Source organism: Callorhinchus milii, unplaced genomic scaffold, assembly GCF_018977255.1.
Source record: "Callorhinchus milii isolate IMCB2004 unplaced genomic scaffold, IMCB_Cmil_1.0 Scaffold3, whole genome shotgun sequence".
NCBI classification, from domain to species: Eukaryota; Metazoa; Chordata; class Chondrichthyes; order Chimaeriformes; family Callorhinchidae; genus Callorhinchus; species Callorhinchus milii.
This window is the reverse complement of record NW_024704744.1, coordinates 41391285-41416568: the sequence shown is the minus strand read 5'-3', so window position 1 is coordinate 41416568 and position 25284 is coordinate 41391285. Positions and strand designations below refer to the sequence as shown.

General features: G+C 40.8%; 1 protein-coding gene across 1 annotated transcript; it reads left to right on the top strand.

Annotated features, from left to right (window-relative positions):
- Window positions 1-1752: 1752 nt before the first annotated feature.
- elovl4a (ELOVL fatty acid elongase 4a) lies at window positions 1753-24929 on the top strand. Its single transcript, XM_042333451.1, has 7 exons — window positions 1753-1813; window positions 8551-8648; window positions 15378-15565; window positions 18542-18622; window positions 19857-20028; window positions 21033-21160; window positions 22665-24929. The coding sequence occupies exons 2-7, from the start codon at window positions 8582-8584 to the stop codon at window positions 22947-22949; spliced, it is 921 nt and encodes a 306-aa protein (XP_042189385.1). The 5' UTR covers window positions 1753-1813; window positions 8551-8581; the 3' UTR covers window positions 22950-24929.
- Window positions 24930-25284: the final 355 nt, after the last annotated feature.

Sequence of the window (25284 nt, the reverse complement as noted above, 5' to 3'; positions counted from 1 at the left end):
ACCTCTCTGCAAACCAATCAAGGTGGATTCCAGGCACTGGATGTACGAACATATGTTAACAAACTTGGACTCAAGAAAATACATTCTAGAAGTTGTCGCCCGAAGCATCAGCATTTCATCACCAGCTATCTGACGAACGTCTGCCCTCAGTGTGGTGGGAGCACCTTTAGAGGAACTTCAGCTTGTGACGTGCTAGCCATCATGATGTTCTCGAAGTCCAAGTCCAATGCCACATACCATCTTACACAGCACCAGCTTCTTAATCCAACAACAACACCAATTTGCATTTATATAGCGCCAGTCCTCATCCGAGGTGCTTGACTAACAGAAGTACCCACCATGAAGCTGCCTCCGCCTCCAGGGTACTTACCGACAGGTCAGTGTAAACCGGAGCCCTCCTTTCCTGCAGCTGCTTCCCATGTTTGCCACAAATCCACCTCACTGCTTGATCCTGATCTTTGCAAATAGGCCAGAGGACGCCCCTCTGCTATATCTCCAGAAGCTCAGATCCACAAAAGAGAACTGTTTGCACATACATTTTATATGGCACAAGCTTAACCTGCATTGGGACTTGCTGTCCTTGAAGAGATGAGCACAACCAGAGTACCTTTCGCCCCTTTACGGATTCCTTTAAGACTGTATCCAAATAAAAGTTGGTGTCCACCATAACTTCAAGTTACTGATAATATAATAATAATAATCCTTGCATCTGATATAGCGCTGTTCACGTCTTCTAGATGTCTCAAAGCGCTTCACAGAATATACTGTAAAGTGAATTGACTGTATATTTGTGGGCGAATAATCAACAATTGAGACTGATGCCCTTTGTATTCCAATCAATACTCTCAATGTCTTCTCTTGAGCTGTACAGAACTACATTTCGGCACCTATGTCCCAATGATCAAGGTAGCGAATGCAGTGCAAAAGGTCCGCAGGTCAGTCGACCGGCAGCACAATAGTGTGTAAACAGAGTGGCCAGAAATTAAAATACCAATTGTAATTGGTAAATAAAATTGTAATCCAAAGTCAACCAAACACTAGCCCAATATTATTCATTGCCTACTATGAGTACTTGAGATGTCTCGAAGACATGAGAAGGCGCCACAACAAATGCAAATGCAAGGATTATTACTAGGAGTGGTCGAGGGGCCAATTTACATGAGTGCTTTTGAAACCATGTAAGAAAAGGTCTTCAAAGGGAGGGGAAAAAAAATTTAAATGAAAAATAATAATAGTAAAATCCGTGCATTCGACGCAGCGCTTTATCACGTCTTCGAGACGTTGCAAAGCGCTTCACGGAACAGAGCGTACGGTGAATCGACCGTACGTGTGTGGGCGAAGCGCGGCAGCCAACCGCGCGCAGCCGCGCCCCACAAACAGTGGAGGGGATTGAGTGACCAAATTATTATTGTGTTGGAAGGAATTATTAGCTTATCATCGCCTGCGTTAGAAGCCACAGCGGCGCAGAGCAGAGACTGGCCGCCCAGTGACAACCCGGGGGCGGGGCGGGGCCGGGCCGAGCCGAGCTGCGCAGACGCAGTCCGTGCGGCACCGGGTTGAGTGACAGGGGACGCCGCATGCGCAGTGCCGGGTGTGTCGGTTGGGGGCTGATGGAGGGTCAGTGACGGGAGGGACGCGGTGTCGGGCGGCCGCGGGTTGTGAAGCGGCGAACACCACACGAGGGGAGTGACCGACCGTCCGTCCGACCGACCGACCGACCGGGGACCTGTCAGCGGAGCCGGGCCGGGGGCTGGGGCTGGGCCGGGGGCTGGGCCGGGGCTGTCCCGGGAGAGGCGCTGACCTTGTGCTGCAGGTGAGGCTGCGGCTCCCTCTCAGCGCCGAGCAGATACCCCCCCACACCCACACACACACACTGACTGACTGACTGACTGAGGTAAGAGCAGCGCCCCCCCCCCCCCCCCACATACACCTCTATCGCATTGCACCCAACTCCCCCCCTCCACACACACACACACACACCTCCAGGGGGTTGCATTGTGAAAACAAACTCTTGTTTTATTTACTGAATGAGATTGTAGGGGGGTGTGTGTGGGGGGGGTTAGGGGTGGGTGTGGGGGGGGGTTAGGGGTGGGTGTGGGGGGGGGGTTAGGGGTGGGTGTGGGGGGGGGGTTAGGGGTGGGTGTGGGGGGTTAGGGGTGTGTGGGGGGGGGGGTTAGGGGTGTGTGTGGGGGGTTAGGGGTGTGTGGGGGGGGGGTTAGGGGTGTGTGTGTGGGGGGGGTTAGGGGTGTGTGTGGGGGGGGTTAGGGGTGTGTGTGGGGGGTTAGGGGTGTGTGGGGGGGGGGTTAGGGGTGTGTGTGGGGGGGGGGTTAGGGGTGTGTGTGGGGGGGGGTTAGGGGTGTGTGTGGGGGGGGTTAGGGGTGTGTGTGGGGGGGGGGGGGTTAGGGCTGTGTGGGGGGGGGTTAGGGGTGGGTGGGGGGGGGTTAGGGGTGGGTGTGGGGGGGGGGTTAGGGGTGGGTGTGGGGGGGGTTAGGGGTGGGTGTGGGGTGGGGGTTAGGGGTGGGTGTGGGGGGGGTTAGGGGTGGGTGTGGGGGGGGGTTAGGGGGGGGTGGGGGGGGGGGGTTAAGGGGGGTTGGGGGAGCTGGTTGGGGGGCTGCGTGTGGGGACGGCGCTGGAAGGTCAACGCAATTTTTTTTGTTGGTAGGAAAAATGAATAAATGATTTTCTCGGAGCTCAGCTCCCTTTCAAATCTGTTTTTTCTTCTTGTTTTTATTACAATGTGCTGCACACACACACACACACAGTATGTATAATATCGGCTCACGTTATGGTGTTTGAATGGCTTCTGTGGATTAACTGCTCCTCAAATTGATTTGTTTTTTTGATCAGGACCGTTTCTCGTCTCTTAATGACTTGCCAGAAACCAGACAGCAATTTAAGACAGCGGCACCATCTCTGTGGCTGGAGCTTTCCAATCCTGGGATGACAGTCAGCGTTGTGAATATTTGCTGATGGCAGAATTGATTGCACCACCACAACCGTTATTTATAGGAAACGATAAGCTTTGGTTGTGCTGTGATGTCAATTTATTCAGTGAAAATTTGCATTTAATAATAATAATCCTTGCATTTGATCTAGCGCCTTGAAACTAGTCAATGAAAATTGCGCATTTGAAACTCGTGTGGTCGGTATATTTATCTTTCATGAGGATAGAGAGATGCAAACAACTAATAAGACTATAATGGAGATTAAATAGTGCAGCTGTTCAAAATAGATTTTGATTTAATTCATTTAGATTAAATAGACCTCTTGTTCAGAGAAGGATTGTTTGAATGGTACTAACAACAACAACGAGATTACATTTGTATAGCACCTTTCACGTAGGAAGGACGTCCCAAGGCGCTGGAGCCAATTATATATATTTTATATATATATGTATCAATAATATATAAATAAAATACAATACACATATATAGGTTGCCAAAGCTTTTTAATAGTTTGTATAATTTCTAAATGGAGACACCAGCAGTAATATAATAATAATAATAGTAATAATCCTTTCATTTGATATAGCATCTTCGAGACGTCTCAAAGCACTTCACATAATATTATAAACTGAATTGACTGTATATTTTGTGGGCGAATAATAGTAGTGTTTCTAATATTATCCTGTAGTAATATATTATTATTGTAAGACTTGCTGCCAAAGACTATATCCAAGAGTTTGTTTAATTAGAACAAATGAGCAATGCCACAATGTTCCATATTGCTGTTGGATAATAATTTACTCCCAGCAAATCTTGTTGAAAGGAAGAATCATATACATTGCACAGTATTGTGGTGCATGCATATTCTGTGCCAAGTTTCCAGAAAGGAAGATTAGCATTGAGATTACAGATACAATGGAATTACAGGATAGAAAGAGGCCATTTGGCCTATTGTCTCTGACTGGTGCTATCTGCCCCTTTCTCATTCCCTGCTCTTTCCCCATATCCGTTAATGTTACTTTTTGTCAAATATTTAGTCCGTTGGCATTTAAATGCTGTTATAGACTCATCTTCCACAGCATTTTATGGCAGTGCAATCCATATTCCAGCAACTCTGTATGAAAATCTCACCTTCTTGTGATGATCCTCAATTTATACTATTTTGGTCTTGGGGTGTTGAGAGGAAAGACTTTGCTGATCACGTGAAAGGCACTATAGAAATGCAAATTGTTGTTACATCTTCTCCATGACAATGACATCCTATTTATAATGAGGTTCCCAAAACTGGCACAGTACTGCAATGACAATTTAATCAATGGCTTATACAAATGTATTGTTGCCTTCTTGCTCTTGTATGTCCTAATGTATAAATTCTGAAGTGCACTTGGTTTGTTATGGTTTTGTCTACATTTACTTTCAACTTTGAAAGGTTTGTGTATCTGTACTCTGCTCTTCCACTAGATAATGAAAAAAGAATCAGCTGTTTAGCCCATGTTGATCACACCTTCGGACATCTTCCCAATGTGAAAGGTTGTACAGTTTTGTATTGATGGGTGATGGACCTATTTAAACTGTGAAACCACATTCATGTATCATAATGCCAATATTTTTTGATATAATTAATCAACGTTTAGAAACAGCCTTGGATTCTACTTTTGAATTTAGAATAATTACATGTATTAGAGCCTTTCACATTGGGAGAACATCTCAAAGCGCTTCACAGGATTTCCTGTAAATTATACGACTGCATTTTGTAGGCGAACAAATCTATGGCAAACTATACAACTATTAAATCTAAGTGGGACAATGTGTGTGTGTGTACATATATATATTGATCATTGTTCCACTTAGATATTATAGAAAGGATAATGAACTGCCCATCATCCCTGATAGTGTAGTGAATAAAGGTACTGATGGTGCAGCAATGGGTTATGCAGGCCATTTGGCTTGCAGCTTCAAATTGTGGTTGATCACATGAGTTAATAGTTTCTAACTGGAGTCCTAGAATTAATCTCTGGTTCGTCACTCTAGTAGCTGATTTATACCTGACACCTGAAGCATACAAACCTCATATGTGTTAGCCTGACTCAATGGTAGCACAAAAATCTCTGAGTCAGAAGCTTGTGGGTTCAAGCCCCAGGTCAGGACGTCAAATCATGCAGTCTAAACTGAAGCTCCAGTGCAATGCTTAGGGTATGTTATATTGTTGGAGGTGCTGTCCTTCGGATGAGATGTTACACCAAGATCCTGTTCAGGTGGATGTTATGATCCCATGGCACTAATCGAGAAGGGAATTTCTTCTGGCATTGTAGCCAACAATACCTCAATTTATTAAAAAAAAGTCATTCACTTCATGGCTGTTTGTGAGACATTGCTGTGAACAAATTGGCTGCCGTATTTGCCTACAAATGCACGTTTATTCCACAGTAAATCCTGTGAATCGCTTTGGGACATACTCCTGATGTAAAAGGCGCTATACTAAATGAAAGGATCATTGTTGTTACTATTATAGATGGTTAACTTCACTCTATTTGGGCTCTAACTCTAAAATTTTAAAACGTTAATATTTGGACGTTTCTGTCCAACCCAGCTTTCATCAGTGAACTCAATAACCAAGTGGTTTTCAATAGCTTTAACTCAGACCAAGTTTGCAACATTTAGGAGATTGAAATGAGTGTGTTGACTGGTCAGAGCCAAGCGCATAGGTGTTTGTCCTCACCTCCACAAGTTAAGTGTTTCCTGGCAGTGGACCCTTGTTCTGTTTTTCACTTAACATTAATTTACTTATAGTGCTTGAGTCTGGTTGCTCTTTGCGTTTCATCTCTTAGGTAGCCTGAACATTAAGGATCAGCATAACTTTCATACGTTCACTAAAATCGAGTGGTAATTTCTTTGCAGTCACTTAGGATCTCTGCTTGAGACTGACTGGCTAAAATAAATACAGTAGATGAAATCAAAGAAATGATTGGTCACAATGGAGTTTAATAAGAGCTTGTTTTTCTCAAGGTTCGTAATGTCATTTGCAAGTTCTGGGGAATAAGCATTGGTGAAATACTGCAAGTTTTCTTTCTGAAAAGGAAGAAGCTTTTTTTTAACCCATTCAGTCCTTTAGCAGGAACCTGTTCTATTTTTATTTATAAAATAATGCATCTGTTGTTGCATGCAGTATCTCAGAAAAAAAATGAGGCATTATGGTAATTATAAAGTACTATAACTATAACAGCACATCAGTTTGGGTACAGAAAACATTTCCTGTCAAGTTACATTACTTCCCAGTGATTTTTGGTAATGCATGCCTTGCTTTAACATGCTATTTGGCCAGTCCCCAAGTAGCACATTATACTGAGGGTTTGCCAATATTCAATAAGTTAAATAAGTACAGGGTTTCTTGGTGACCAGAAGATTAGCCAAACTGCTAATTTGGAAAGACTGATTTTCCTTTTGTGTGTGGTGTATCAATCTGACTTCACATTTCTGATCTAATTGGGTATTTCAGGAATGGAGGGTATGAATTTCCTTTTCGAATATTTCTGAAGGTATGTTACTATTAATTCTTTATAATGATTGGCATTAGTGTCTGCCATGCAGACTGCATTCTTCCCAAACTAAAAAGCGTCTTGACACAGCTCAGTGCAGTGTCTTCCCTCTTTCATGCAGTCACTCCAGCCATTTTACTGCATGATCACTTTGGATTTGTAGAATTCTAATAAGATGAGTGCTCTTACCAGATCCATATAATTTTAAAGATGTCTATGCCATAAAGACTTGGCAGTGAATTTTTAAGAAAGGGTTTTATTGTCCAATTTTATCGCCCTTCTCTCTTTTCACAAAGGTGTTGATTCTTGCTGGGGCACAGTAACTCGAGTGGCCTATTTTCATGTGCAAATCAAAGTGTGAGCAGATTTATTGCCTGTGGAGTGCATCACAGTCAGTCGATCATGCTTTCAGCTGAACACTCACAAGTGAGAGGTCACTGGACAGTCATCTGGAGCCCAGCCTGATGGTTTTCCCCACCCTGACCAGGTTGCTAAGGGCAGGGTAACCTAAATGTTGTCCTGGCTGAGATCAGCTGAGATAAGCTTTCTGAGGACAGACGGAAAATTGTATGCATCAGCTTGGCTCATTGGTTGCACTCTTGCCTCTGAGTCAGAAGATGTGGGTTCTAATCCCGTGTCGGAAGTTAAACTCACAGTCTAACCTGGCACTCCAATGCAGTGCTAGGAGGTGTGCTGTCTTTCAGATGAGATGCTAAACCGAGGTCCCGTCTGCCTGTTAAGCTGACCTTCAAGACAATCATGTTTGTGAGACATTTCTGTATGCAATTGTGCTGTTGCATTTGCCTACAAATAATAATCCTTGCATTTGATATAGCCCCTTATCATGTCTTTGAGACATCTCAAAGCACTTCACAGAATATACTGTAAAGTGAATTGACTATATTCTGTGGGTGAAACGCGGCAGTCAATTGCATACAGTAGTATCCCACAAACAATCATGGATTAAGTGACCAAATTATTGTTATTTTTTTGGAAGGGATTATTACCCCCAGAAAAGTGATCCGCCAATCGACTTAACAACCGGGTTCCTACTTACTGCTAGGTAAACTGAGGCATGTGGAGTAAGGAAACTTGTCCAACGTTTCACCCCGCCGGGCATCTAACCCAGGTCCTCTCGCTTGCGTACACAGTCACTCCATTTTACAATAAATCCTGTGAAATGCTTTGAGACATCCTTCCAACGTGATAAGGTGTTATACCAAATGCAAGGATTATTATTTTTATCATTAAAATTGAACCTGCTGGTCCATATGATGTAGTCCTGCCAAGTTACTACACCATATGGCAGTGTCTTTACCCACTGTGTTCATGGGAACTCAGCATGAAGTAGTTCTTCTTAAACTTCTTCCCATGTTATCTGACTAGGGCAGCGCAGATGATTTCTATGATGTACCTATAAACTGGACTATCGTGATTGATTAAGCTACTCCGCATGAAGGGTGCTTGCCTCCTTCAAATCCCGTCTGAAGACCTTCAACTTCAGCCACCCTCCTACCCCCACCCCCACTGCCCTCCTCCTTTCTGACCCCAACTCTCAGCTCGGGTCCAAAACCCCTGATTGTCCAGGGCCCTGACGTGAAGGGCGCCATACAAGTGTAATTTGTTGTTGTTGTTTGCTATATAAATGCAAGTTGTTGATTTTCCAGCCAAAGAGAGTAGCATAGATGTACGAGGTTAACTTTTTTCAAATTCTCAGATTTATTGGTAAATATTTATACGAAGGGTGCTTAAATTGAAATCTCTGTCAAGCTAACACTACTGCCTTATATAGCAGTTTAAAAGGACCTTGCTGTTTTGTTAGGCTACTCTGGTAATCATAAAAGGTAATGGCTCCAAATGGAACACTGTCCTCTATTAACTTTCAATGATGAGAAACATCTAAGATATTATGAATTGAAGCTAAAGTGTGTTGTCAGCAGCATTGGTGTGTACATAACAAAAGCCAAAGTGAAATTAAATTAATTCCTTTTTAGCCAAGTGTCTGACACATGCAGAACATGTATTATCTGTGAAACATTTTTAAGATTCGATTTTTAAATCTTTGACAGGTACTCGGGGTGAATTTTTTTGGAGGCAATCATGGATGCAGTCGTTCATCTTATAAACGATTCCCTGGAATTCTACCGATGGGGTCTCACTATCGCAGGTAATTATTAATACTCAGTTCAAAGTAACATTGTGTTTGCTGCTGGGACAACTCTTATTATGTTGGTTTGTTTACAGGGAAAAGTGACCCTTGTGTACAGATTATGTTGAGTTGAAAACTATTGTCTCTGTTGCATTAAGTGCTGAGCCACTATTGACTGGGTTTTCCTCTATGAATGTCTGAACCTAATTTAAAGGTACAAGAATATTGATATCCATTTCCTACTTTATATGGATATCATCAAATTGCGGAACAACTATACGGTCATCCAAACTTTCAAACTTGAACAAATACGTCATTTAAAGTTAGCCAGATGTACTGGATTGAACCGGGTCATTGTGCTTGAATGTATTTATCTGATGGGACAAGAATTACACCATACAAAAGAAACTGGTGGAGAAGGATGTGGATTGAATGGGATTAAGTTGGAATGGATGCACTGGAGTTACTGAAAGGACTTGCTCACTATCAGTGATTCCTGTAATAAATTGACACATATTTAACTAATATTTAAATATTTAACATATACTTAACTAATGGTGGTTGTGCAAAATTTGATTGTCTAGCCAAATTTTCTGCTTTCCTATTTTGAATGGATTGCGATAAAGAATTGCATCTCCTGCTTAGATTATAACAATTTGATCCGGTGGGGGTGAAAATCGAAACAATATTCATATAAAAAAAGAATACATACCACAACTATAACTTTGTTGTGTGCTTCACCTTCCTGTAAAGCTTAGTGTTTACAAATACTTCTCGCAAAATAATGGATTGTGGGTATTCATTAGGATAGTTAACAATCTTGAATTGCTTTGGGATCAATATATAAACAAGTTAATTTATTGCATGTGAATATTATTGGATCCATACTAAATCATACTACTTAAAATTTTAGATATTGCATTAATGCATTTGTTTCTCTTTTACCTTCCTTTAAAACAAAACTAGTCCTAGTCTTGTACTGTCTAGGATAAAATACAAAGGTAATCTGTTTAGAACAGTGCGTCAACAGATTATAATATAATAATCATAGCATTTGATATAATGTGTTATCACGTCATCAAGATGTCTCATACCACTTCACAGGACATACTGTAAAGTAGATTCACTGTATTTTGTGGATGATTGTTGATATTTGTTGTGCTCATGTATGTAGTTCAAGTTTTCATTTTATTTAGGAATAAAACCCAGGTAATATAAATAATAAGATGGAATAGTTTGCAATAACATTTCTATATTTTGGAAAAGCATGGAGGCTAACATGGAGGGGACAGTGATTAAAATGCAAAAAAAAAACACATTTTACCTTTGGTTGTTGGAGAACCTATTTTTAAAAGCAGACTTAACCTTTTCCTGTTAACGCTATGAATTATTTGTGTTTTCTTTTACTTTAGTGTTTGTCCTTGAGTTTAATTGTCTAGTAAATGTCTGGTTCTTAAGAAACCCCTCTATTTTGAACCATCTTAAGATGAGCTTTAAAATAGATCAGAGTGGATTGCTTTAAGCCTCAGTTGCTCTGAACAGTCTTGCAGTAGTTGAAGCGGTTTACAGGTTAAGCTGTAACTTCAGTAAGGTAACAAAATGTAGGTCATGCAGCGAGCTACTTGCCTGTCATTTAGGTCACCCATCAGATGATGTATTAAATATTTTATAGGTTAACCTGTGACCTGTAACTGATTGGCATTCTATTAACTTCTTTGTTTTGTTTCTATTGCGTAGAATCTTGCACCTACATTCATTTCATGTGTTCAGAATAAAAATCTGTTGCAGGGATATTCATTCTTCCCAACTTTGGCATTGTGGCACCCGTCTCTTGTATTTTTGGATATTAAAAAAATTAGCGCTGTTTTCAAGCAGAATACAGTGGATTCATTTAACTGACAACAACAACAAATTACATTTGCATAGAACCCTTCAAGTCGGGAGGAGGCCTCAAGGCGCTGGACAGTCAGGGATTTGGACCTGAGCAGGGGGTTGGGATCAGGAGGGGTGGATGGCAGGGAGGCGAGGGGTAGAAGATTGACTGAAGGCGCAGTCAGAGGAGCATCTTGAGACGTGCCTTGAAGGAGGCAAGGGAGGGAGTGTGTGTGTGTGTGTGTGTTGACTTGAGCTATTCATTTTTCACCAGGTCAGAAGGTTTGAGCTTTATGCTGTGACCCGCCACGAGGTGTGCTTCAGTGAGACACTAACCTGCGGTGCCACTGTGTTGCAACTTTATGGGCCTGGGAATGTCTATAGTGTGTAATACCATTTTTAATAAATATTTATTTTCTGTAAATTTTGAGGTGCATTGCTTAGTTCCACCATTAATTTGTTTTTGGTCAGCTGGGTCTCTGCTTAAGAGTATTCAAACCAGATTGAGAGTTCCACATATGTATGCTACCTATACATGGAAATTTCCATCTGTGTGGATGTATTTCACACACTTTCTCTATGGAGGGACACACTGGACTTGCCTAATTCTGGAGAATATTAAGTGTAGTTTGATGTGAGCCAAGGCCTGGGGATTCCAAGGTGTGCATTGAGGTATTGTTGGAGTTCGACCAACTAAACCTGTGTAGCTTCCCATTGAGAGAACTGTCTGCGAAGTTTCTCACGACTTGCCCACCCCACCTGCAAGAGATTTGGTTTGCAGGGTTAACAGTCCTTTTTTTAATTTTGCACAGCTTTAGTGAAATCAGACAGAAATATGCTTTTAATCATAAAACTGTGTAGACTTAGGATAAACAGAAGGTGATCCGTGCCTGATCGATATGGCTCATTAACACACCAAGTGGTAACACACTTAGCAATCTAATTATAACCCTAATAGTCCTTATATTTGATGTAGCGCCTTTCACTTCAGGAGGACTGCTCAAAGCACTTTGCGTGATTTATTGTGAAGTGTAGTGTGTGCGTTGACTTGAGGTATCGTGACTGTATTTTGTTGGCAAATGCAACAACCAACAACAATAATGTCCCATAAACAGCTATGAAGCGATTGTTTAATTTAATCTGGGGGATTGTTAGCCAGGATATTGGGAGAAACTCCCTTCTCTTTATGAATAGTGCCATGAGATCTCATAACTTCCATCTGAAACAGGCAGTCAGTTTACCATTTGTGGATGTGTCCCTCCAGGGAGAGAATGTGCATTTCTATTCCAACAATCTTTCTCTGGAATTTCCACGTACAGGTGGGATGCATCGAAATTTGGTTTGGATACTCTCACAGGCAGTCAGTTTACCAACTTCTGTGTGCAATTGGCTGCTGTGTTTTCGCCCACAAAGTACTCAGATATTCCACTTTACAGTATATTCTGTGATAAGGCACTATATCAAATGCAGGGATTATTATTTTATTATTATTTGATCTGAAGGATGGCACCTCGAGCAATGTAGCCCTCCCCAGCAGGATCTGGAAGGGAAGAGCAGTCACTGGGGGCGGGGAGCATCCCATTCAGCTCCTGTTAACCCTGCAAACCAAAGCCCTAATAATGGGTAGGGTAGTCCCAGCTGGACAACCAGCTGGACAAACAGCAGGAAAGCTTGCCACACAGCTTATCAATGGCAAGCTGTGCTGTTTCAGCTGCTTAGACTTCAGCAGTACCCCAACGTATTCTCTGGGGTCCCCAAGCCTTGGCTCTTGCCAACCTGCGCCTAATAATTTCGGGAAGTAGGTAAGCCGGATGTGTCCCTCCAGCAAAAGAGTGAGCATTCCATTCCAACAATATATCTCTGAGATTTCCATATGTAGGTGGGATGCATGGAATTCTTAGTTTGGTCTGGGTACTCTTATCCAGTGGTGGGTGATGGGTTTCACATTTGTCAGTTGATATAATTTTTTTTTAGCTTTTTGATTCAGTAATGAGAGTACCACCAACTGAATTAAAATCTAAATCTAGATGCATCTTTGACTTTAAAAACTAGGTTCTTCCTTCTCTTTAACCCCAATGGAGGTGCATGTGAATCTTATTCAGTGCCTTTCATGCATTAGAATCAAAATTGGGAGCTCAGTCCTGCTTCAAAGCATAAAGCAAAAAATCAAGGATTGTACCTCTCAAGAAATATGTTTCAGAGGGCCAAAATACCTAAAGAACTTGGGTTTAAGACCAAATGTCTTAAAATAATAATAATAATCCTTGCATTTGATAAAGCGCTTTTCACGGTTTCTAGACATCTCAAAGCGCTTCACAGAATAGACTGTAAAGTGAAATGACTGTATATTTGTGGGAGAAATGTGGCAGTCAATTGCGCACAGCAGTATCCCACAAACAGCCATGGATTGAAATGACCAATTTATTATTGTTTTTTTTGAGGATTATTATCAGGCGTGTGGAGAAAGGAAACTTGCCCAAGGTTTCACCCTGCCGGGAATCGAACCCAGGTCTCTCGCTTGCAAAGAGAGTGCTCTAACCACTGAGTTACAGGACTCCACTGTAGACTCCAAAATGTCAGTTTATGAGCAATTTTGGAAAACATTCTTAATTTGAAAACTTTTTTTTCTCGGTTCCCAAAAAGAGGCACAGTAATCTCACTCAGTGTAAGATGACAATCCAGTGCATTGCTGGTGGTGCCAATTTTTGGATGAGATGTTAAGCTGATGTCCTGTGCGCCTGTTCAGGTGGATGTTAAAAATCTAAGAGAAGGGAGTTTCTTCCAGGGTCCTGGCCAACAATCTCCCCAAATAATAATTGGTCATTTGTTTCAAAACTGTTTGTGGGACATTGCTGTGCGCAATTGAGCTGTCGTATTTGCCTACAAATACAGTCACTCTGTCCCTTGAGACATTTTTCTGACATGATAAGACACTATACCAAATGCAATGCAGTCTATAGCTTTCTCCAGTCCTCACCTTTTAAATTAGCATATCATGGTGCGAGTCACGAAAGAGTTAAATGCACTCTCTGTATGAACATTGGCTGCCACACTAGACTCTAGTTCCTCTACTTCTTGGTCTTCTAACTTGATAAAACTCTTGCCTTCATTTCCATGTCTTCACCCTCTCTGATTTCTGAAATTTCCTTGTACTTCCCCAACCCTCCCTTATTTACCTAATCAAATCTCTTTGATCTCCTCCATTAGCCGCTGCCTCTCATATTTTATCCTGATGCTGCCCTGTCTATCTCCATCCTGGATAACTTCATGGCTTCCCTGCCCTCCGAACTGGCCAACATCTGCTCTCAGCACACCCCAATGGTTCTCTAAGAGCAACACTGTTGAGCGAATTACAGTGTCGGACTGGGAGAGCCATGATGCTCAGCAAGGTTGAAGAGCAGATGAAAAGTAGTGCTGTGCTAAGCACATTGCAGTACTGCACATTGAGTCAGATGAAGGTTATTTAGGTCGAGATGGGATCTGGGCTGACTGGAACATTACTTTTGTCCCAAAGTGCTGAGATGCTCGGGCTGCGCAAGTTATTTGTTGGGTGTCAACTTTGAATGTAGAATACTTCGATAGATTTCCTGTGATTACTAATCATTTGTATTTGGACAATTCAATGCTGTTTGATCTGCAGTGTGTTTTCAGCATTTTCTGTTACATTTCAAAATTTCCAGCATTTGCAGTGTTTCTTCCTCCTGGTAAAGGCTGGAGAAGACTGCTCAGGAGACATGAAAACTATTAACACACGGTGTGCAGCTTTGTTTAATGCTAGTTACCACACAATGCAAACATTCTCAGTGTATAGGGAAATTAGATGATGAAAAATTAAATAGTCTTTGTGGAATGCTGCAGTGTATTGGTGGGAGCATTCACCTCGCAAGTGAGAGGATCTGGGTTTGATTCTGGGCAGGGCAAAAAGTTAGGCAAGTTTCCTTACTCCATATCCCTCTGTTTACCTAGCAGTAATTAGGAACTTGGTTGTTAATCGATAGGTGGATTGCTTTTTCAGGGATAATAATTCCTTCAAAATAAATAAATTGGTTACTCAATCCACGACAGCTTGTGGGACACTACTGGGCGCAATTGGCTGTTGCGTTTTGCCCACAAAATATACAATCAATTCATTTCACAGTATATTCTGTGAAGAAGTGATAATGTGCTATGTCAAATGCAAGGATTATTATTTGATCTAATGTTTTTCACATCAGGGGACGTCTCAAAGAGCTTTTCAAGATTTTACTGTAAGTGACCTTGGCGACCATTTTGTAAGCAAACCGATGAACTTTCAACATTGTTTACCACACTATCTCTGTCAAGTGCTTCAAGGGGTAATCTTACATTAAAGTGACTATAGAAATGCAAGTTGTTGTTGTAATGACAATTTGTATGTTTGGTGGATCTCAAAAATTATGGCTTTGCCCAAGTGAATATCGACCTTGCTGCCTCTATGGAGAACTGCTGCCCTTCCACATCCAATCACAGTGCTTTGTGAATTTCACAGCACTTATTATAAAAATTGCATACCTGAACTTGATTACGAGGCTGTAATCTAATCTGAAGATTCAAATGATGGGTACATAAACTCCCATCCCTTTGTTTTTTTAATGTTTCCTGATCCTCCTTCTCCCTCCCAGTGAAATTATTGCCTTGTAATTACTCTGTTATCTGTTAGTCTCTTATGTAGGGAAGTTAACGAGAATTGCTGCCAACTCAAATCTTATTAACTCCTTGTGTGCAAAACTAGCTGTATGTAAAAAGGCACAGGATAAAGACCAAATGTATTGAAAGTTGTACTGTGAGACAGGTAACTTTTCTTTTTCTTAAATGAATACCGTTAACCCATTCACCGATTCCGGTTTATTTTAATAGACAAACGGGTGGAAAAGTGGACGTTGATGCAGTCTCCTCTGCCTACATTGGCAGTGAGCAGTCTGTACCTCCTTTTTGTATGGCTGGGTCCCAGATGGATGAAGAACAGGGAGCCATTTCAGCTACGTTCACTGCTTATTTTCTACAACTTTGGAATGGTTATACTAAATTTTTACATCTTTAAAGAGGTTAGTCTGTCTCGATTATATTCTTGCTTAAAGTATTTTCCTGAATGTCATCCAAAGTCTCAACTTCAGTGTCCTTGGGATAGGGAAGGAAAAAGACAGGATTTCCCTCTCATGATCACTATGCAATGACTCTTGATCACTATTTAATGACACTGTTGGGTGGCGTACTTGTGTCAGGTGAGGCCCAGATCGGTTTTGATCCCCCCCCTCCCCCCAGGTCAAATCAAATGCCCCGCAAAATGGGTATTTGGGTTGAGACATAGGGGGAAGTGGGGTGGTTTGCTGCTGGTGTTTGTGGACCTATGGCTCAGCAGGAGTTGGTGTTTTTTTTCAGGCAAGGAAAAAAATATTCAAAAAGTTTAAATTGTACTTGTAGAGACTTCAGATTGTAAGAATACTAACAACTGTATGATGCAGGCGAATGACCTGCTAAATAGTGTGCTTTCTGTGTTGCTAAATAACACTACAGGCACCGTATACTGATACCTGGAAAGTACTTAGCCCATGTGTGCAAATCAGCGTTTTTTTAAAAAAAAGTTAGGGGAGAAAAATGAAATGCGTACATTAAAAATAATCTGCAAGAGAGAAATAGTAATATTTTGGGTGTGGGATTCATTGGATCCTTCATACCTAGAGCATTTAATTGTCTCTAGAAGCAGATAAATTGCTGGAAACTGTATTGTATTTAATTCAGATTGCTAGCATTCAGTTTTTCATTTTTCCAAGACCAAAGAAGCACAAGTGGTTTAAACATTTTGATCTTGCAGACTATGGAAAGAAGGGTCTCATGAAATGTCTGACTATTTTTGCAGTTTCAATGTCCAAATAGCTCTATTCTACCAATTAATAATTTCCCTAATGTATCACTTATCTATGTGTCTTCCTAGCAGCCACCATCCAGTTTGCAATGTGTGGAAACCTTTTTTTCAAAAAAAAGTGATTTTGATTGACTTGTCTGTTTGAAAGCTAAGGATCAATTAGGGCAGTAGATTCAATCAACCTTCTTCATGCAATATATGCATCTAAAGGAGGCATTGGATGGAGGATCTATGATCAAACACACTTGTCAGGGGACCCCCAGGAGTACCCAGACAAGTAGAACTGTTCTGCATCCTTTTTGCCTCGTCCAAGGGAATTTTTTCCTGGTGCTTTGGGGAAAAAGTGGATATGGGAAAGTGTTGAAATATTATGTCATACACCTTCAAAAATTGAGAACATTTTTGTGTAATTCAAGGTACTAAGCAAATGACAGTACAAGAAATACAATTATAATAATCCTTGTATTTAGATTATAGTGCCAGAACACATCATTAAAACGTCTCAAAGCACTTCACAAGATTCACAGTGCACCAGCCATTGACTGTTCCACATATGTATGGAAATGTTGGAAGGAACAACCCAATTGGTAACTTTGCAATTCTTCAGCAATAGTAAATTGGACTTGGCAGAAAACCGTCTGCTAATAGCTTATGTAATATTTTATTCCTTGCAGTTGGCACACATCTCCAGCCACAGTGCTTCAATACACATGAGTGCTGTAAGGCAAACTTATGATATGTAATGAGAGCAGTTATACTTCTAATTTACTGAAGTTACCTGTATGTTTTGGTAGTCAACACCAAAGCAGAGACTTTCATTCCTAAGATCTTAATTTAAACAGTGATGGGCTTTGTGGAAAAAAGAATTCCTATCAAGTGAATGAATGTGCCGAGACTGTTTTTTAAAAAAGGTATATCAGGATGGATAATTACTGCCTATTCCAGATAGTCCATCATATCCCCATGTGTAATTTTCTGTGTTCTATTGAAATGCAAAATGCTGTGTGTAGCTTTACCTTCCTCTAAAATGGAAGTCTCAAAATAGCTGGTTGATGTGCCCTTACCTTGCATTCAAACCAGCTGAGAATGACCAGATTGAACTATTGTGTCAACAGAACCCAATTATGTGTAATCCATCAACCCAATTAACTTCCATGAATGGGATATTCATGCTTCCACATGCCAAATTGTCTGGATCCATTACCTACCCACCTGAAAGCAAGGTTGTGCTATATTAAAAGGTGTTATAATGGGGTTCACTTATTTTTAAAGATCATCTTGGTCTAATGAGAAGAACTGAAGCAGATTTGCAATTAAGTTAACAGAGCCAATCTACCCAGTAAATGATTTTTGTTTAAAAACCTTCATAGAACTAATGCTTCTTAGCAGATTGGCCAGTGCAAAATCCTGATCTTGTGTTTGGTCAAAACGGCTGGTACCTCTTAGATGCCTTTAATCCTAAAGGAACTAATCTGACCTGGGTTGAACAGGGACTCGTACCTATTGCACTATGTTTGGCACATGCCTGGTGATTATAATGAAGCTTGATGCATACATTTCCCTCGCTTCTACCCCCTTCAGTTGTTCTGGATGAACTGGTAAACTGCTATCAACATGTATTCTAGATATTCAGATTATTTTATACATTTGCTGTTGTTCCTTAAAGCAATTGGCAAATGATCAATTTACTAAAATATTATGGATTGGACTAATTTCTGACTAATCCAGTGCCTTGACAGATGGCCTAACAGTTACAATAAGAGATAGCATTGCTTTCTGCAGCAGGGTTGTTGGAAGGTGGCAAGCACTACCACTGCACATTTATACCCAGTATAAATTCTGCAATCTTCACTGCACTTTGAGCAAATCGAGGTTTTAGTGAAATCACTAATAAGTGCTGTGTTATGAAATCTGACTGGTGGGTGGGACTATTCTCAAGTCATTATAGCAAATTTTGAAAATATACAACTTTTATCTTCACTAAAGTAACTGGTCAAAGTAACTAAAGTAACTCCTCCACTGCCCTCTCCCCCCCAAAAAAATTATAATAATCCTCTTGCTGGTCCTGGATAGTACCTTTCACACAAAATTAAAAAAATAGGTTCTGGATCTCTTCATTAATTTTTGCCTTCTGCTTACTCTGATTTCTTAATTACAGCTTTTCTTCGCTTCAAGAGCTGCAGGTTACAGTTATGTATGCCAGACTGTCAACTATACAGAGGATGTGAATGAAGTCAGGGTATGTACTTACAGAAACTGGATTTCCTAAGAGCTAATTTTGGCAAAGGTGACATTGAACCATCAACAGGCAAAATACCGTAGATACTGGAAATCTGAAATAAAAACAGAAGTCACTGGGAACACGCAGGAGGTCAGACAGCATCAATGGAGAGAGGAAAATTAGTTAACGTTTCAGGTCGATAACCTTTCATCAGAACTGGGGGATGTTGGAAGGGAGCAGATTGTAAGGACAAGCAGAGAAGGGGGTGGGAAAGAAAGACAGCAAAAATTTAGGTGGGGGACAGAAGATGATGAGATCAGAGGTGTTGATGGTGCAAGACAAAAGAAGGCAATAGTGGGAGATTATAGAAAGAAAAGATGGCAAGACTGAAAGAAATTGAGAGCCGAGTATAAGATCTGAACCATCATTTGGTTAACATTTATCTATCAATCTAGATGTAAGGTTGTTGATGTAGTATGCTGTATGTGATGGAGTGGTATAGGGGAAGCTAGGAAGGGGCCTCCAAAATAGCTAACCAAATCTCCACAATGTCTTATCTGTAGTTCTGTCACTCCTTCTTGTCAGTTCGATCACACGTAACAGCACCACTTAGTTGTGATCAACTGGTTGGAGACCCCTGATGTACAGTGTCACCAGGATGGGTGAAGGCGCTTGTGGAGTATTAACACTGGCACAGACCCTCTAACCCTGGCCAGGCAGGGGCCAATTTATCCTCTCCAACAAGTTCTGGATGAGACCAGTAAATTCCGTACAGACTGAGATTTGAACCACAAGCTCCTGGTTCGTAAGCTGCATCTCTATCCACTAAACTATTAGAATTGTCTCGCCCTATTATTAACAATTCATTCAGTTCTGAATTCAAAAGAATTAATCAACACAGCATCAACTGCTTTTATTGCAAGTCTGTTCCTTATCCACAACTCTTAAGGAAACATTAATTTTGTACCTGTACTTTCCAATTTAGCTCTCTGAAGTTAAAGTTCTTTAGGTGTCTAAACTTCTAAAGACCGGGAACTTGGTGGTTCAAATCTCAGTCCATGCTGAGCCTGTTTATGTCCAGATTATCTTAACATTTTAGTAACCTGTATTTGGTCCCTTGAATATTCCAATTGTGGCATTAACCTGAATATTAAGAATAACTAATTTTGACTTTAAATGAAAAACCATTGAGATGCATCCCAATACTTGACTAGGTTTGTTCGTGGCGGATTCACATTTTGTTCTCTCACAGATAGCGTCAGCCTTGTGGTGGTACTATGTCTCAAAGGGAGTTGAGTATATGGACACAGTGTTTTTCATCTTGAGGAAGAAATTTAACCAGGTCAGCTTCCTGCATGTGTATCATCATTTCACGATGTTTACCCTGTGGTGGATTGGAATCAAATGGGTCGCAGGAGGTCAATGTGAGTACCAAATGAGAAATGCCCTGAGCCCCCAAACTCCACTTGGTCTTAGTCTTAACAAGATTATTTCAAAAATGCAGATTGTGCAGGATTTTGGAAAAGTTCTTAAATATTAAGATGTTTTTCTTATGGCTATGGCTAATAGCATCAAGAAGTTTGAGCCTCTGGTTTTCAACCTTTTTTTAAAAAATCAGACTTCAGAAAAATACTCATACACCTGTTATAAAGCATTCAGCAGGTATTTGTTTTAAAGTTGCACTATGGATCCCATTCACTAAGGACACAAACAGCCGACCCACTCACTTCCTGTGTACTTTGCAGCTGACTTTCTGGTCATTATGATACCGTCAACATCACTTAATGTTTTGTTACGGTTGGAAAGTCAGTGATTTGAGCTTCCCAATAAAAAGTGTCCAACTTCCAGGTCATCATGTCACTTCCTCCTTTGTGCCTGAGCAGCAAAAACAAACCTGGCTTAGATGTCTTGGGTATTGTTATCTTGGTTTCCCTTGGTGGGAATAATGGCCTTTCTAAGCTGCTTCAGGGGATACTGGCCTACCTCACATGAGTTGGAGCAGAATCTATCCCATGAATAAGACTGATAAGGCCATTTCCTTGCTTCGAAACAATGTCAAAGACTTGTCTAAAATCCTCAAGATCCTAATATCCCAGAGACCAGTGGGTGAAATTTAGTGCAAATTCTTAACAGGATGAACTATTATCCACAGTTGGTCACATTAATGTGTACAGGATCAGTACATCTGCAGAAAATAATAAAACACATGATCTTGTTCTACATTTATTCACCCACAAAAACGCACAGTCATTCCATTTCACAGTATATCCTGTGAGGTGCTTTGAGACGTCCTCCTGACGTGAAAGGCACGATACCAAGATAAGAATTATTATTATTACACATTTCACAATTCAATAGGTGTTTGATTGTGTGATAAAAATGTGGTATATTTCTCTAACAAACGTGACTGTTTCATTTCCTATTTCAGCTTTCTTTGGTGCCCATATGAACTCTATTATCCATGTTGTTATGTACCTGTACTATGCGCTAGCAGCTTGTGGACCACAAATTCAGAAATACCTGTGGTGGAAACGATATTTAACCATCTTACAACTGGTAAATAGAAACTTTGATATGCTATACACCAGTCTTCATAATGTAAACCCCGCGTTTGAATAGTTGACAGGTTTTTTTTGGTCAGGGAAGTTTTCTGACACAGAAAAGGCTGAAACCCATCACCACGCTTAAGGGGATCCAAACTAAACTGAGAATTCCATGTTTGTATGCCTCCTACATGTGAACATAACATTTATAATAATAATTATAATAATATAATTTGCATGTCTAGAATTTAATTTAGAATCCCCCAGAGGATCGAATTCAAGATCCTCATCCTCGCCTACAAGGCCATTCACGGCCTTGCTCCTTCCTACCTCTCCGACCTACTATCGCCCACCTACCTGCCTGTACCCTCCGTTCCTCTGGCTCCGGTCTGCTCCACATCCCCCGCCCCAACCGCCCTACCATCGGTGGCTGGGCCTTCAGCCTCTCAGACCCTAGGCTCTGGAACTCTATCCCCCAGTGCCTTCGCCGCCTCCTCCCTTTCCTCCTTCAAGGCCGGTCTCAAGACCTTTCTCTTCGACCGTGCCTTCAGCTCCCCTCTCGACTCTCTACCCCCTCCTCACTCCCTCCCTTCCCTCCCCCTGACCATTTCCCCCCTGCTCGGGTCCTGACCCAACTGTCCAGCGCCTTGGGACGTACTCCCGACGTGAAAGGCGCTCTATAAATGGAATCTTGTTGTTGTTAATACGCACTTTCTCCCCAGAGGATGCGTGGGTGATAGTTCTCCGAGTTCTTAAATTCCACCTAGTTTTAGCCTACAAGACAATTTGTCCTAAAACTTCAATCAGTATTGCATACAATGATAGTGCTCCCTTCGCTCAGTGAACATCAGCCCATTTCATGTCCCCTACCACCATTGGTGGGTTTACTTTGAGCCATTCTGCCGCCACTCTCTGGAATTCCATCCCAGAGTCCCTCCAACGCACTCTGTCCCCCTCCCAATGTTCAAAGGCAGCCTCAAGTTTTACCTCTTTGACTAGGCTTTCAGTCTTTCCCTTCCCACCCTTTTCAGCTCCCTTCCCACCAACCAGCAATGTGAATATATGGTGCCTTCACTGTCTTGAAATATATGCAACTGTAAGGATTACTATTCATTCTTGAATGCTATGGTAAATCATCTTTAACTACAGTCTTCAATAAAATTTAAACTGATTATTAAAACATTTAAAAACAATATAGTAACAAAGTTTATTAAACAATTAGAAACCAGAAATCTTGATGCAAACAAAAGGGAGAAGGGAATAGCGGGGTATAGAAGATAAGGAGGGATGGAGGCTCAGATGGAATATAAATACCGTCATGGACTACTTATAATAATCTTTGTATTTGATTAGGCCAAATGACCTGTTTCTGTAATATAGTAACTGTGTACTATGTAATTATGCCTCAAAAGTAAACACCAAAGCAGCCCTTTCTAACAGTGCTCTAGAGAGTTTAGAGTGGGTATGTTTAGTATTATTGTCTACCTTTGTTACAAACATTCTTGTGTTTAACCCAGGTCCAGTTTCATGTCACCATCGGCCACACTGCTTACTCCCTGTACATTGACTGTCCATTCCCGAAATGGATGCACTGGGCGCTGATAGCTTATGCCATTTCCTTCATCGTCCTCTTTGCCAACTTCTACTACCAGACCTACAGAGAGCCGAAGACAGAATCGACCAAGAATGGAAAACTAGCTGCCAATGGCAACACAATGGCTAATGGAATAATCAAAACCGAAAGCAAGCTCATGGTAGAAAACGGAAAGAAAAAGAAAAAGGGAAAAGCGAAGCGCGAATAATGTGTATAGGCAAGCTTTAAAGTGAAACCCTTGTGTGTTAGTGTTAAAAAGTCAATAACAGATGGCTGCATGTATTTTCAGCTGGCTTTGAACTAATTTATTTTACCTTTTGCCACCTTTGTAATTTATGATATTGACTTGGTGAATGGACTGTGCTATCATTATGATCCATATATCGGTGTCAACAGGAAGTTGCAAAAGCTTAGCTTGGAAAGAATTTGCTTCCCTTTTACAGATCATTGATTTCAATTTAAATGTTAATGCCTAAGCTTAGGTTTGTTTACATTACAGTGGATGCTTGCTATAATGCTATTCTCTTTAACATTACCTCAGTTATAATGCTGCTCTGTTTTTGGCTCCGTTTTCTCCTGTCCATGACCCAAGCACTACTGTTGCTCTATCCTAGATTTTTCAATTTAGAAATCTAAGCATCAAAAGACCACAAGAGAAGTATTGATAACGAAGACCCTTCAGGCTACTTATCCTTATCCTTTCAGAATACCAACCGTATTGTCTTCCCATTACGGCACTAAGCTATTTCTCAAACGAGACCAGTGTCCTGGCCTTAACCAAACCTGTTCTATATGTAAATCGCCCTTTATGTGACAAAATACATTTTAGTGCGTGTCCTATAATTGACCTTCAAAATTCTGGACCTGTGCCTCCTCGCCCTGCTGCTTGGTATAACTTAATTAATATTTTGGGAGTTTTTCAATCTGGTTCAGCATCCGATTACTCTAAGATGTTTCTTAAACTAAAGAGCTCTAATTTATCTAATCACTGCTTGTAGCTCTTATAGCTCCGAACATCCCCCTGACCCTGGGCACTCAGCTTTGTTGTTATCTTCTGCATTACCTCTAGGCAGACCCTTACCACACAAAAAACACAACTAAATGGAGTAGTTAGTGCTGCAAAACCAACGTTGAGTCTTTAATGGGAACTGGTTTGCAATATTTTTAATGGGATCCCTTGAAATTGGCACGACATCACACTATCTAACAGAACCTATTCTGTCTACTTCTGGACAGGTTGATAGGAATTCTTACAAATCATGTTAAGGAATATCATAAATTAGACCCCTGTGTGGCTTGTACAGTCATTTCAATTTCTTTAGTTAGACAAAAGGGTAGTTTTAAAATAAATCCAGGTAACACATATTCAGGAGGCAGCAAAAATTAAAAGGATAAAATAAATAGTTCTGTGACCAGATGAACTAATATATAGGCAATGGTGCCTATTTACAGAGCTCATTGAAACAGCTGGACAATGTGGCCCATGTCTCCTTGCCTACAGTGCCCGGTCACTACTCAGATATTTATGAAAGTCACAATTCTGGCGTTTAGCATTTCAGTTTATTTTTTAATACAATAATAAACCTATCAGCATACTTGAAATGCTATGCCATTAGTCTTGATATTGTTAGTGACTCACATCATTGCAACTTATCCCTTTATCATAAACTATTTTTGAAGTCCAGAAAGTGATGAGGTGCTTATGAAGCAACTTGGTGTTCATTACTTCTGATATGTGGCCTTATACCAAAATAGTAATATGTATTAACATTACTTACTGACATTTAAAAGCATAAAGGGGAGAGGTTGGAAGGAATTTTCTTGGCGCCCAAAGGGTTAGGAGGAAATTAAATAGATTAATATAAGTGTCTATTGAAGCGTAGTCAATTATGACATATGAGGAAATTTGATGATCACTTGAGCAATAAGACTATAGAGGAATATGGAGAAGGTGCAATTCAAAGGGAGAATGGGGAAAAAATCTAGCACAGCACAAGCATGATGGGCCTAATGGCCTCCTGTGTTAATATTTCTAGGATTAAAATTTTCAACTCAAAATTTAATTGATCCTAAATGTGATGTGTATTTTGTTTTGTTTTCCTTGTCCCCAAATTTTCTTTCCTGAGTTAGTGATATTGGCCTTCTATAATAATAATAATAATAATAATCCTTGCATTTGATATAGCGCTTTTCACGTCTTCTAGACGTCCCAAAGCGCTTCTAGTATCTTGGCCAAGTACGATTTCTTCTCATGTGGGTCTAGACGGTTTAGTTGATGAACTGCTTGACCTTGAAGATGTATTGTAATCTGAAGTAGGATCCCTGGCTGATTGAAACCAATTATGGTACCTTGTACAGACAAGGATTTGAATCTGGGTTCCTTGCTAGTTCATATGACTGAGTATCATACCACTGGGTGTATTTATGCTCCCAGCCATTGGAGAGTCATGGAATGCAGCTTTTAAGCTGGAATTCATCACAGTCATATAATAATTTGCAGCTGAATGTTGATGAGACGGGTGCCATACTCCTTGGGTCCTGTC